The sequence below is a fragment of the Anoplophora glabripennis genome, unplaced genomic scaffold (genome assembly GCF_000390285.2).
Source record: "Anoplophora glabripennis isolate ALB-LARVAE unplaced genomic scaffold, Agla_2.0 scaffold545, whole genome shotgun sequence".
Lineage (NCBI taxonomy): Eukaryota > Metazoa > Arthropoda > Insecta > Coleoptera > Cerambycidae > Anoplophora > Anoplophora glabripennis.
Window position 1 is genome coordinate 308,191 of NW_019416638.1, and position 13,722 is coordinate 321,912.

Genomic DNA, 13,722 nt, shown 5'->3' on the forward strand with positions numbered 1-13,722 from the left:
AATATATATTTTTTTTGTCACAAAACTCTGATTTTTCTAATCACATTTTGCCAACTCTCCTTTTCCAGGGTGCTGAACATGAATCTGAAATTAGTTTTGTTTGCGATTTTTTCAATTGAAAAAAATATTTAATTAATTTTCAGCTATCTCGAAATGACGGGAATTGGTAAAATTTCATAAAAATTTGAGACTCATAAAGTAAATAATTATTAAAAATATTTTACAGTAATTCATTCATTATTTTATAATAACAACATCACGTTAACACTATGTGGGCGAACAAAATTATAAAGCTAACCCTGGAAAAATATCGTACGTACCTATTTACCTTTTATATATTCCTTTTTTTACTTACCTAAAGAAGGAAACTTTTCGCCTCTCTTCACCAACTCGATCACTTCTATTTATACAATGTTTTACAATACACTTGCCCATGATAAAACGTCTAATTATCGAAATCATAGCGATGCGTACATGTCAAATGCTAGGACACAAGTGACACAACTGAGCGCTGGGCTCCAAATCAAGCATTAGATTTTATTAATTTGCGTCGTTTTTTTTGTCGGACAAGTATTGTTTTTTAATTATTATTTTATTCTAAAGCCAAAAATATAAAAATTATCACTTTTGTAATCGGAAAACCTAACCTGTGATGAGATGGACTGGAAAAAAGCGCCTGAAAATTTGTCGGAAAAGGTATGGACTACGTTTAGACAATTTTTAGTAAGTTAAAATGAAAATTGGGTGTTTTGTAATCGGAAAACCATATCGCGCTAGAGCGACATGTTGGAGATGTCGGACTCGACAATTGCGCCCTCTATTTTGTCGGACAACCCAATTTGCTTCTTATTTAACACATTTTCTTTTAATTGAAAAAAAAAATTTGAGTGCTGTAATCACAAAAGAGAACCCGCCCAAAACGGCAGGTTTAAGTACTCGCAGTGCGGAAAAGCGCCCTTCCCATGTTCTAAAAATTTTACAGCGTGGTAGACTCGTTAAAACGAAGCGATCCAGACCGTTTTCATGACTTTTGTAATCAGTTCGAAAAAAGGTCGCTGGCTTGGGGACTAGTGGGAACTGTTCCATTTAAAAATATGGATATTTTTAGGAGCAGCATTTGCAGCGACGCGCCGCGCTGCTGCGGCACTGCTATGTGGGAATTGGCCCTAATGATGCGTAAAGATTGACAATCTCCTCGCGGTACGAATTCGTTGGAAACGTACGGATAACTTCAAAATAGTCAAACAAAAATCGTAACTTGTTTTTTTTAATTGGTTGTTAGAATATGTACTTTACGACACAAATAATCAAAAATAACACATGGACCATGTGTTATTTTTGAAAAAAAAATAGGAGCGATCCATTTAACGCGTCAAGCAATCAAGAAAAAAAGTCTTGGGTTTTTGTTGCGTAGTGTATTTTAAAGGTAGCTAATTGAAACAAATTCAAACATTTTTTCTAAAAAATCTTATCAAATGGCGTCAAACAATTTTCCTATTTGTTTGAATTTGCAGTAAAGTAAAAATTCCAGAGCTAATAATAAAATATATGTTTTTTTAAATTAAAACATTAGGTATTAATTACTAGCCGCATGTATCGGGAACCAATTGTATTATTTTAAAATGCGTTAATATATAGGTATGTAATGTAATTCTTGATTGATTTTTGTAGAAACAATTTGGGTCTTCCCTTAAGAAAATAAGCTCAAATATTGCGACAGCCTGTACATTAAGCATAGTTATGCAATTTAATTGTCTGAAGTAACCAAAGATAAAAGAAGGATATTAAACAAAGTGATAACTAAATCTCTCAATGTGTACTAAAGCTTCTGTTTTTTTTCTTATATTAGTAGCAAAAGGTTTCAGCGGTTTTAGTCGTCATTATGGTTTAATTATAAATATTAATATTAATTATTAAAAATCGCGAAATTCCCGAAAAGAAATGGAGACTGATTTCAGCAACGAAAAATATTACAACAAACTTAAAGAAGTTGTATACATTCCTCCTAGTGAAGAAGACAATAAACCACAACTTTTACAATTGGAAAACAATAATAAATATAAGGACAGTTATTTTCTATATTTATCTGCTTTTACAGGTAAGTTTACCACGAAAATTAACATTTTTGTAATTGTTATTGAATAACGACAGAGTAAAAGTGAAACCAGTATTCATTAACATCTAATTTTTCTTTTAATCTTGTAGGCACTGCAATATACAATAAAGTATTGGTGCAGTTAAGCTTTTTAGAAAATATTTTCGGGTATAGCATTTTTAATGCCTGTCAAAATTGAGAACAATGAATTTAAATTTAGTTCCTAACTAAATCTCGTTTCATTATGTGCTTTTCAATTTCATTGAATTTTTTGTGAAAAGGCCTTGTCGTCTCGATGTATTTGAAATACTTTTGCTTACATTTCCTATTGTTTTTGAACTACCTAGGAGAAACCTTTCTTATTACCTTATTTTAACTTTCTTCAAATTGCGTGATACTCATACTTATTTCTTGGGCTTCCTGTTTTTCTATTTTTTCTGTAACTGATCCTAAAGATTCATAAGCATTTTTTTGTACTTGTTATATGGAAAAGTTACTGAATATTCCATATTTTTACATGTCTATTGGTATTACAAAGCACTGCCTGATTTACCTATAGGCTGGTGTAGGCTGCAGCATACAGGCCCCCACCAACTAGGGGCCCCCACTATGTTAACAATTTTTTTTTATAAAAACTAATTTTTTTTAAGATTTTTTTAAGACCTCCCCATCTTGAACAAGAAAGAAAAATCTTGAGTCTCTAGGGAAAGTGGGTTAAAATTTATTTTTATTTTTATTTAATTCAATTTTTTTTGGGGGGCCTACCAAAAAGGATATTTTTTTTTCTAAAATAGACCCCCACCAATTTTCAGCCTACAGGCCCCCACCACTGTAAATCAGGCATTGTTACAAAGAGAAGTTCGGTTTATCATCTATGATAAATCAGCAGTTACAAATAAAAATTGAGATTTGATGGAATGTAGTAACGTAATTCCGACTATTCGTAATTCGAAAGGAAGGATATCAGGGTTGTTGTTCGAATTCCGAATCTGCACTTTTTTTTGTCGCGTCAGTCTCTTCATTGTAATGTCAGCCTGTAGGAATGGTATGTTTTTTACGTGATGGTAACAGATAAAATATGTTCAAATTTGTATGTGTTTTGATTGATTGACATCCTGTACATTTTTAATTTTGATATATCTAAAATTAGTTTTTCCGTAATATGTATTTCGATGGTTTGCTTGTGCTCGCTAATCTGAAAATTTATTGGTTGAACCTCGTTGTCAATTTTCATTTCTTTTAATTCCAGATGACCTAAATTAAGATCAATAGGTTTCTGTTTTATGAAATTTAGCCAAGTCTTTAGTGAGATTTAGTGCACATTCGATACCCTTGTTCGAGACTATGTTTTCGAGAATTTTGTAAGGTGACACAAATATATGTCCTGAAACGGAAAAAGACTCCCACATATAGTTAGAGAAATAAGCAATAATATTTTTTTCAATCGCATTTTTCATTAACAAATTAATGGTTTTTCAAACCTAATTACATCATTCGATTTCTCGGAAAATTTTACCCCAGTTTTGATATACATATAGGGTGTCCGCAAATTTCACCGACAACGTTTGACTGCATATTCACGACTATAAATAAATACGATCTACGAAAAAAAAAACCATAAATAAAAACTTTTTGGTTTTTGAGTTACAGGCCTTCAAAGTTGTCAAAAATAAAACTAATTTAATTAATAACTTCATAACCCTTTTACCGATCGCGTTAAAAAATATATTGTCGCTTGAGAAAAACGCCTACAGAAGGCCATTGAGAAAAATGGCATTATTTGCAGGTCTGTACGTTTTGGTCTGCATAGAAGTGTCACGAATTTAAAATTTTGAGTTCAGTAGGCGATGAAAACAAGATGTTGATTTTGATTGCTTTGGCTATCAGGTAATGTCATTATTGTCGTGTTTCTTTAGGATTCTCATCACTCCACACATGCAAATTATGAAAATTTATAACTCCGTTCTTTGTAAAGCAAGATTTGTCGGTACAAAACAATTTAAGCAAATTATTATCTTCTGCGAAGCCATACACCAATCAGCGGCAAAATTGTAAACGTGCGTAGGAATCTAAATTTTCAAGTTATTGAGCAGGAGTTAAATAAATTGGCCGAAGAAGTTGCTTTTTTAAAGTTTTGTGAACATTAGTTCTACGTACATTTAACTGTCTTGATACACTGCGGACTGCATAATTTGCATATACGCTGTTTTCGTTAACAAATAAAGAAGATATCAGTTCGCACTAGTGTGACCTTTAAGGTGGCCCACCCCAAATGTGACCTTTGAGGGTTAATTGTACTTTCACTGATTAGTTAGATTGCCGGTCTACTACGAAGCCGTAGAAGGACCATGTCTAAAAATTATTTTAAATTCATACTTTAAACTCTGAATTTAGAATTTAAACTCTGAATTCAGACTTTAAACTCTGAATGCAGGTTTTAATCTCTGAATTATTAACTTTCGTTCCAATACAAGAATATTCCATTAGTTTCAAGTGGAAGTTCAGCTGTACAGTTTGACTACAACCAAAATTCCTCTAAGATTCTTCTAATGGATTCTGGAAGGTGCTGAATTCAGAAAATAATAACAATTTTCAGTCAAAACCTAAACTTCCCTCAAGGGATACATTGATCTTTGGATAAAGTATATTATACATCTTCGGGATCATTAAAACTATGCGACATTATTTTGGCATTAGGGGCACCCCTGACCAGCTTATCTTGACAATTACTTTAAATAAACTAAAATATATTGTGCACGTCTCTTATTTAAAATTGATCGTTAAATATACAAAACTTTCTCAGGCCAAATCAAAATAAATGTCACATAGTTTTAATTATTCTGAAAAGGTATGCACTCCACCTATGAATCAGTTCCCTTCAGTTTTTTAAATTATGAACGAAAAATATATATTTTTCTTTATTTAAAACTAACTCAATGTGCGTATCTGTTGGAGAATATTTTTATAAGAATTTTAGTCATATCTTGACCAAACCTGCCCAGTTAAATATGCAAAACTTTCTCAAGCTAGATCAAAATAAATGTCACATAGTTTTAATGATTCTGAAAAGGTAGGCACCCCACATATGAATCAGTTCCCTTCAGTCTTTTAAATTATGGACGAAAAATATTAATTTTTTTTAATTAAAACTAACTCATTGTGCGTATCTGTTGGAGAATATTTTGATAAGAATTTTACTCATATCTTGACCGAACCTGCCCAGTTAATACGCTTACACTGTGACACCCTATAGATGTCACGATATAAGTGTACTTATATCGTTTTGCTACTCAATGCTTTAAATTCAGACTAGTCTGAATTCAGAGCATAAAGTTTAAAAAATTTTTGACATGGCCCTTCTACGGTTTCATACCGGTCAGATCGTTGTATTGTTTAGGTTTATTAAGGATACTTATATGTACAATAAGGCCAGTGCCATACTTTTAACTGCTTACGTGTGTTTATACAATATTAAAATATTTCTGTTTTAATAAACACTATACTATATTTCACTGAAAACGAAAACTGAAAGCTCTTTCAAATTCTTAAAAGGGAAATTGCTTTTTAGAAAAGCTGTAAACTAAATAATGAATATCAATTACCAAAAAGTATCGCTAGTAGCATTATACATTTCATGTGGGTGTTTTATTTTATATTGTCTTATTCCTCTCTGATAATAAAAGAAAGAACACTTACCTGTTTAATATATTTTGAGTTAATACCAAATATTGTTACAGCTGATTTGGTAGCATTCGCCACTGGCTGCCACATGGCATGGTGCTCTCCAGCTCTAGCAAAATTGCAGGAAACTGATCCAAATGTAAATCCTCTAGGAGAGGCTGTATCGTCAATACAAGAATCATGGATAGCCTCTTTAGTGAGCTTAGGTGCCGCCGTGGGACCTTTATTTATTGGAAAATTAGCCGATAATCTTGGAAGGAAGAAAACCTTAATTTTGTTATCCTTACCTATGCTCGTAGCTTTCATTACATTAGCATTTTCTAATAATATTACTCTCTTCTACGTTGCACGGTTTGTTGGGGGTTTAGGTGTGGGTAGTTCATTTGCAATTTTACCCATGTATTTAGGGGAGATCACAGAAAACCACAACAGAGGGAAATTCGGGTGCATAATGGCCGTATTTATCACTCTCGGAATTTTATATCCATTTGTAGTTGGTCCTCTCGTGTCCCTCAGACTTTTTTCCTTTTCATGTGCTATACCTCTTATGCTGTTTTTGATATTTTTCTCTTTGTTTATTCCTGAGTCGCCTATTTTTTTGATATCCAATAATTGCTCAGAAGAGGCAAAGGAAGCTTTAATGAAGTTAAGAAGTAAAAGTAGCAGTCAAGTAGAAAATGAGCTTTCAGCAATTGCTAAAGAAATAGAAAAAGATAAAGATAAAAAAGGTGGAATAGGAGATCTTCTTATAGTACCCAATTTGAGGAGAGGATTTACTGTAAGCGTTGGGTTGGTAGCTTTACAACAATTTGCTGGAATAAACGCCGTTCAGAGCTTTATGGGACAAATATTTGATGCATCAGGTAGTGAAATGTCAACATATATGTCTACCAATTTAGTTGGTGTTATTCAAGTCGTAGCAACTTTTTTAACTTCTGTCACTGTAGAAAAATTGGGACGCAAATTTTTACTTTTAGTATCTTCTATAGGATCTTGCGCGGCTATTTTAATACTTGGTTTATATTTTTATTTAAAGAAAAGTGAAATCTACAATGTTGACAGCTTGTTTTGGTTGCCGGTTGTTTCTTTAATGATCTACATTGTGTGTTTCAATGTGGGACTAGGACCTTTACCGTGGGCTATCATGGGAGAAATTTTTCCACCTAACGTTAAATCCGTAGCTTCAGCTTTGACGGCATTCTTCTGTTTTTTTACATCATTTGGAGTTACTTTAGGCTTTCCAATCTTAGCTAACCATTTAGGTATGGCAGAATGTTTTTGGATGTTTGGGGTTTGCTGTATTTTAGGAAGTTTTTTTGTTTATTTTGTTGTTCCGGAGACAAAAGGAAAAACGTTGTCAGAAATTCAACAGTTGTTAAGCAAAAACTAGGCCTGAAATGGATTTATATTTTTTATTTGTGTAATTTGTTTGTAATTTGTTTTATAAAGAAATTATTTTAAAAACAAATGTTGTAATCATTTGTTACATAAACTAAGGAAACTTACTTATTTTCAAATAAGTGGAGAAGAAACGGGTCTAAGCTGGGCAGAATGTGATTCCTACCCATTCACGACTTAGAAGCACTCCACTTCAAGCCTTGCAAACAAGTAATTAGGGCTTGATAAACGAATTACTTCATAAATACACTTTGTAATAAAAAAAGGGCTTCAAGCTATTTCAAGGGACTTGCAGGTAATCGAAGCCCTTTCAAAGACAAAAAAAATGTTGAATCCTGAATATTAAAACACGTCAACACTTCAATACGTGTCGCAAATGTCACATGCGTTGACTGACTGATGAACTAAGTATACAGTGTAGCGATGGTCTATCAGAAGTTACGTGAGAGCGATAAAATACGCCATAAAAATCCATGTAATAGACAAGGATTGCTATAATGAAGGCGTCTAATAGTCACCGCCCGTTTCGCCCTTCCACAAATAAGATCCACTTCTTATTTGTGGAAGGGCGAAATGGGCGTTGACTATTAGAGGCCTTCATTATAGCCATCCTTCTCTATCGCATGGATTTCTATGGCTTACTTTATCGCTCTCACGTAACTTCAGATAGACCATCGGTACTTTCCTACCCTGTATTTGCTTCTGTTAAAGGCTAATTAAAGGCTAACACAAGTCACTTGAAAATCTTGGGATGTTAGATTAATTTGTCTAATTTAATAATTATAATTTATTTTTCACTATTTAAATCTTGAACGATATCATTTTGCTAAACACGCTATTTTTTTTATTATTATCTATTAGTTTTTTTCAAATAAACATTTAAAGACCGCAAGGACCACTTGTATTTTGTATTTCTCATGCGAGAAATTTTTCCATGAAAAATTGAAAAAGATTTATTTTTATCAGTTGTCACAGTCATACCAGTCATACACGGTGGGCCACCAGCAACGCCTCGATCGCTAGGGACCAAATGTCAAATGTTATAGAAACCTGTTTAGGTGGTTTAGTTGGTTATGGCTACATTTTAAAAATATTTTGAAATATACAGGGTGTCCAGGAAAAGCGTACTATATCAAGGTTGCGTATTTTTAAATGGAACATCCTGTATTTTACTGCATATTTGAAAGCTCCGTAAAATAATAGGTGAACTTTATTAAAGGCTCTGACTTATTGTTTGTGAGATATTTCAATTTTAGTGAAAATGCAGGCTTAGCGTAGAAATAGCAATAAAAAAATAATTTAATAATAATAACAAGGTGTCCAGGAAAAGCGTACCATATCAAAGTTATGTATTTTTAAACGTAACACCCTGTATTTTATTGCATTTTTGAAAGCACCGTAAAAAAATAAGTGAACTTTATTAAAGGTAATGCATACCTAGGACTTGTTTGTGAGATATTTCAATTTTAATGAAAATGAAGGCTTACCGTATGTCCTGGCCTTGAAGTCCAGTATTTCCTGTGTTCTGTCTCAGTTTTAATTTCCACAAATGCCTTTGTGCCCTGGCACCCAACACAGTCTGATTGTATTGTTGGTGGCCAGTTCAGTAAGCACTTGTAAACAATCCCACACCAGTTTTGAACTTACCTTGTGATGTATAGGTTACCTATACCTATCTTTAACGATATTGAAGATACTTATTTGTGCCGTTTCGTTTATCATCGAATTTTTTTGTAAGATGTATCCACGTGTGTTTATCGAGGTCTTTATTGAATTGGTTTGGGTTCTTCTTGAAGACATGTCTTTAAATATAAGGAGAAAAATGTGGATACAATTAGATGGCGCACCTGCACATTTTTCATATTCAGTGAGAAATTATTTAAATCGAAGTTTTAGTAATAAATGGGTAGGTAGGAATGGTGCATGTCAGTGGCCACCTAGGTGTCCAGACCTCACCGTAATGGACTTCTTTATTTCGGGCTATATAAAAAATCTTGTACACAGTGTTCCACCTACTACTTGTGATGATATGAAGGGAAGGATTACAGATGCATTTACTACATTCACCTCAAATATTCTAAGGAATGTGGGAATCTCATTTGAAGATAGAATAAAATGCTGTATCCAAGAGAATGGTTATCAATTCGAATATCTATTAAAATGTTTCTTCTAAAAGTAAAATTTTCTTTAAATGTTGTTCATAATTAATTTAATTCAGTTACGTACAACAAACATTATTTATACAAAATTAATAACTTTTTACAATTTTCTGCTTATAAAATTATATTTTTTATTAGAGAATTTTCTTGAATATTGTCATGATTGACGCTTTACCAATTCCATAAAAAACTTCGATAAAGACACGTGGATACAGCTTATAAAAAAAAAGTCGATAAAAAACGAAACGGCAGAAATATCTTCAATACCGTAAGACCTCTTTTATGCACGCGTTTTTCTCCTCTCAACGCGGAGTTTACAAAAACGCCGCGTTTCAAGATACCCTGAATCGAGTTACTACGTTTATGCATTTTACGCTCGTTTATTTGCTCTCGCGTTTTCAATTCTGTCGCGATGGCTTTACAGAACGTTTGGCGACACGCGTTCCGAAAAAGCACGAAAGTATATCGCCGTTTTTATGCAAAGCGAGCAGTGGCTCTGTCTGTCAAGAATAGTTTTAGCACAGTTTGTTTTAGTTTTAGTTTAGCTGTTGATCAAGCGGGACATGGATGCAATGGACGCAATTGAATTCTATTTCTATTAATTGGATGTACTGTCCATCGCCTCTTACGTTTTCTATTACATATTTTTTTATAGCACAAATACAATATACACGGATCCATTTTCATGTACTTCACTGACTACTGTGTGGCATGAAACTGGCTACAATTGATAGAATACGCGTGCATAAAATGGAGCAGAAATATACCGCGTTTTTCTCAATTTCGCGTTGAGAGGAGAAAAACGCGTGCATAAAAGAGGTCTAAGACCCCTTTTATGCACGCGTTTTTCTCCTCTCAACGCGGAGTTGACAAAAACGCCGCGTTTCAAGATACCCTGAACAGAGTTACTACGTTTATGCATTTTACGCTCGTTTATTTGCTCTCGCGTTTTCAATTCTGTCGCGATGGCTTTACAGAACGTTTGGCGACACGCGTTCCGAAAAAGCACGAAAGTATATCGCCGTTTTTATGCAAAGCGAGCAGTGGCTCTGTCTGTCAAGAATAGTTTTAGCACAGTTTGTTTTAGTTTTAGTTTAGCTGTTGATTAAGCGGGACTTGTATGGAATGGACGCAATTGAATTCTATTTCTATTAATTGGATGTACTGCCCAACGCCTCTTACGTCTTCTATTACATATTTTTTTATAGCACAAATACAATATACACGGATCCATTTTCATGTACTTGACTGACTACTGTGTGGCATGAAACTGGCGACAACTGATAGAATACGCGTGCATAAAATGGAGTAGAAATATGCCGCGTTTTTCTCCACTCAACGCGAAATAAACGAGCGTAAAATGCATAAACGTAGTAACTCTGTTCAGGGTACCTTGAAACGCGCCGTTTTTGTCAATTCCTCGTTGAGAGGAGAAAAACGCGTGCATAAAAGGGGTCTTAAACCTCTTTTATGCACGCGTTTTTCTCCTCTCAACACGAAATTGAGAAAAACGCGGTATATTTCTGCTCCATTTTATGCACGCGTATTCTATCAGTTGTCGCCAGTTTCATGCCACACAGTAGTCAGTGAAGTACATGAAAATGGATCCGTGTATATTGTATTTGTGCTATAAAAAAATATGTAATAGAAAACGTAAGAGGCGTTGGGCAGTACATCCAATTAATAGAAATAGAATTCAATTGCGTCCATTGCATCCATGTCCCGCTTGATCAATAGCTAAACTAAAACTAAAACAAACTGTGCTAAAACTATTCTTGACAGACAGAGCCACTGGACTTGCGACAAAGAGCGCTTTGCATAAAAACGCCGATATACTTTCGTGCTTTTTCGGAACGCGTGTCGCCAAGCGTTTTGTAAAGCCATCGCGACAGAATTGAAAACGCGAGAGCAAATAAACGAGCGTAAAATGCATAATCGTAGTAACTCTGTTCAGGGTATCTTGAAACGCGGCGTTTTTGTAAACTCCGCGTTGAGAGGAGAAAAACGCGTGCATAAAAGAGGTCTTAGAGATAGGTACGGGGACCCTACACAATTTGAAAGAGTCATAGTCCTTTTAAATTTCCTAACTTCCAAAGTAAAAATATACTGGGTGTCCCATTGAAAACAACCAAGTTGCGAAAAGTATCCAGCAGTTTTTTGAACACCCTGTACAATACTAAGTGACGATAAATATAATAATTCATAACTTTAAAGATCTAACTCTCTCCAAAGCTGCTTCATTCAAATTATTTTTTTATTGCTATTTCTACGCTAAGCCTGCATTTTCACTAAAATTGAAATATCTCACAAACAATAAGTCAGAGCCTTTAATAAAGTTCACCTATTATTTTACGGAGCTTTCAAATATGCAGTAAAATACTGGATGTTCCATTTAAAAATACGCAACCTTGATATAGTACGCTTTTCCTGGACACCCTGTATATTTCAAAATATTTTTAAAATGTAACCATAATCAACCTACACATACCCACCTAAACAAGTTTCTATAACATTTACCGTTTAGTCCCTAACGGCCGAGACGTTACTGGTGGCCCACCTTGTATACAGTGTTTCGCATAAGAACCAACAAGAGCAAAGGCATGTAGGGGAACCTAAAATATGGTAATTTAACGCAACTTACCTTTATACTAAGCTGCACCCCGAGAAGTTATAGTAGACTAGGCGGTATCTGTTTTGGTTTGGGTGAATCGTATATCCACGGAGATTTTTGGCGTCTTGGCTTTCAAATATTACTAGAAATTAAAATTTTTCTATGCGCATAAAAAAAACGTGGGCTTAACTTTTGGCGGCACAATATGTTAAAAAAATTCGAAAAATGTCATGTTTTTCTTCCTATTTAATTACGTATCTTTTCAAGAGTTGATTTTAGGCGAAAATGGAAGAGGAAAAAATGTTTGTAATTAAATTTTACAAATCGAATGAATCATGATTATCATGGTAAAAATCGAAAAAATCGCAAAAATGGGGTTAAAAAACAATACTTTTTAGGGATTTTTTTTGGGGTCTTTAAATTGGTATATGACCTTCATACTTGGCTCAAGAAAATTTCATGTTATGTAGAATTCTCACGCCAAATTTCATCAAAATCGGTACCATAGATTTTGCATAATAATTTTGCAATCCAGATTTTGAAAAAAAAATTGCGAATTTTCAAAATTTTGCACAGCAAAAAACAAGGCCTTTAGATACTTGAAAATTTAACCACATATAGAAGGGCTCTCAGGGTTTCAAACTTTTTTTGAAAAATTCGAATCCGTCAATTAGGAGAGCTCTGGCGCTTGTTTAAACATTGGCCGAATTTTTGTACTTATAAACAATTAGAATAACTTTGTGAATATTCAATCAAATCAAATTTTTTAAAGCAGGTTTTAAAAGTTCTTGAAAAGACGCTTCTTTAAAAAAAACAGATCGATCGGTCAATTAGTTACGTAGTTATAGCCGCTCAGAGTTAACCGTCATTTACACTAAATGTACTGGGACATCCGGGCTAATTTTTCGAAAAATTACCTTAAAATTATTTACCAGGTCTAAGACTACAATACATTTCTTCATTGGCAACCTACTTTAAAACGTGTTTAAAGTTATTTATGCAAGCGAGAAATTCAAGAAAATTGTACGGGTATTGGGGGGGGAGCAGAGAGCGCGGCCGCTTCGGCCTGCTCGAAATTGAATCGGCGAGTTCAAAACCGCGTTGCGCTTAAAAATTTTTAATATCTCACCTACAGGTCCCATTTTGATGATTTTTTTTAATTTTAGCGAATTTTCAAATGTCTATCGTTAATAATTATTGGTCTTTCAACAGTCCGATAATTATTTATCTTTAAACTTCCTTTACTTATGAACTTTATTTTTCTATTGTATCAAAGGTAAGTGTATTACTGTTTATCAAAGATCAAAAACAAATTTATTTAAATATTCTGAAATTGTTTAAACAACAATTATTTTCAAAATGTAACGAAATTAGTAATATAATGAGTTAATTTTTTATTTGCTTATATTTTAAACAATAAATAATATTTGAATTATATTTTAATCGCAAAAAAAATAATATTAAAAAAAGAATATTTCTTTCTTTTCAAAATATTATTTCGTATTCGAAAAATACGACCTTGAAGAAAATAGGTACACATATATACCGTAAGAAAAAGAATCTCTACAACCTGTATATACAGTGTTTTAAAACCTGACAAGCCAACTTTTTTATTTGAAATAATAGACTAGTACTTCCAAATGCAAAGTTGTAGGAAATAACTTGATTTAGAAAAATTTACAAATAATTTTTTCCGGTTATGCTAGATTTCTGCAGTAGCTACTAAACCGAAAAATTTATTTGTAAATTTTTCTTAATTAAGTTATTTCCTACAACTT

General features: G+C 33.4%; 1 protein-coding gene across 1 annotated transcript; it reads left to right on the forward strand.

The window, feature by feature from the left end:
- Nucleotides 1–1,861: 1,861 nt before the first annotated feature.
- Nucleotides 1,862–7,244, forward strand: LOC108911187 (facilitated trehalose transporter Tret1). Its single transcript, XM_018716054.1, has 2 exons — nucleotides 1,862–2,098; nucleotides 5,833–7,244. Exons 1-2 carry the CDS (start codon nucleotides 1,942–1,944, stop codon nucleotides 7,164–7,166), a joined length of 1,491 nt encoding a protein of 496 aa, XP_018571570.1. The 5' UTR covers nucleotides 1,862–1,941; the 3' UTR covers nucleotides 7,167–7,244.
- The last annotated feature ends 6,478 nt before the right edge of the window (nucleotides 7,245–13,722 follow it).

Excerpts from the sequence above, each read along its gene's own strand:
- LOC108911187 (XM_018716054.1), top strand. The coding sequence starts at position 1,942 with ATGGAGACTGATTTCAGCAACGAAAAATATTACAACAAACTTAAAGAA. Across the intron at positions 2,099-5,832 it reads ATATTTATCTGCTTTTACAG|CTGATTTGGTAGCATTCGCC; the intron begins GTAAGTTTACCA and ends ATATTGTTACAG.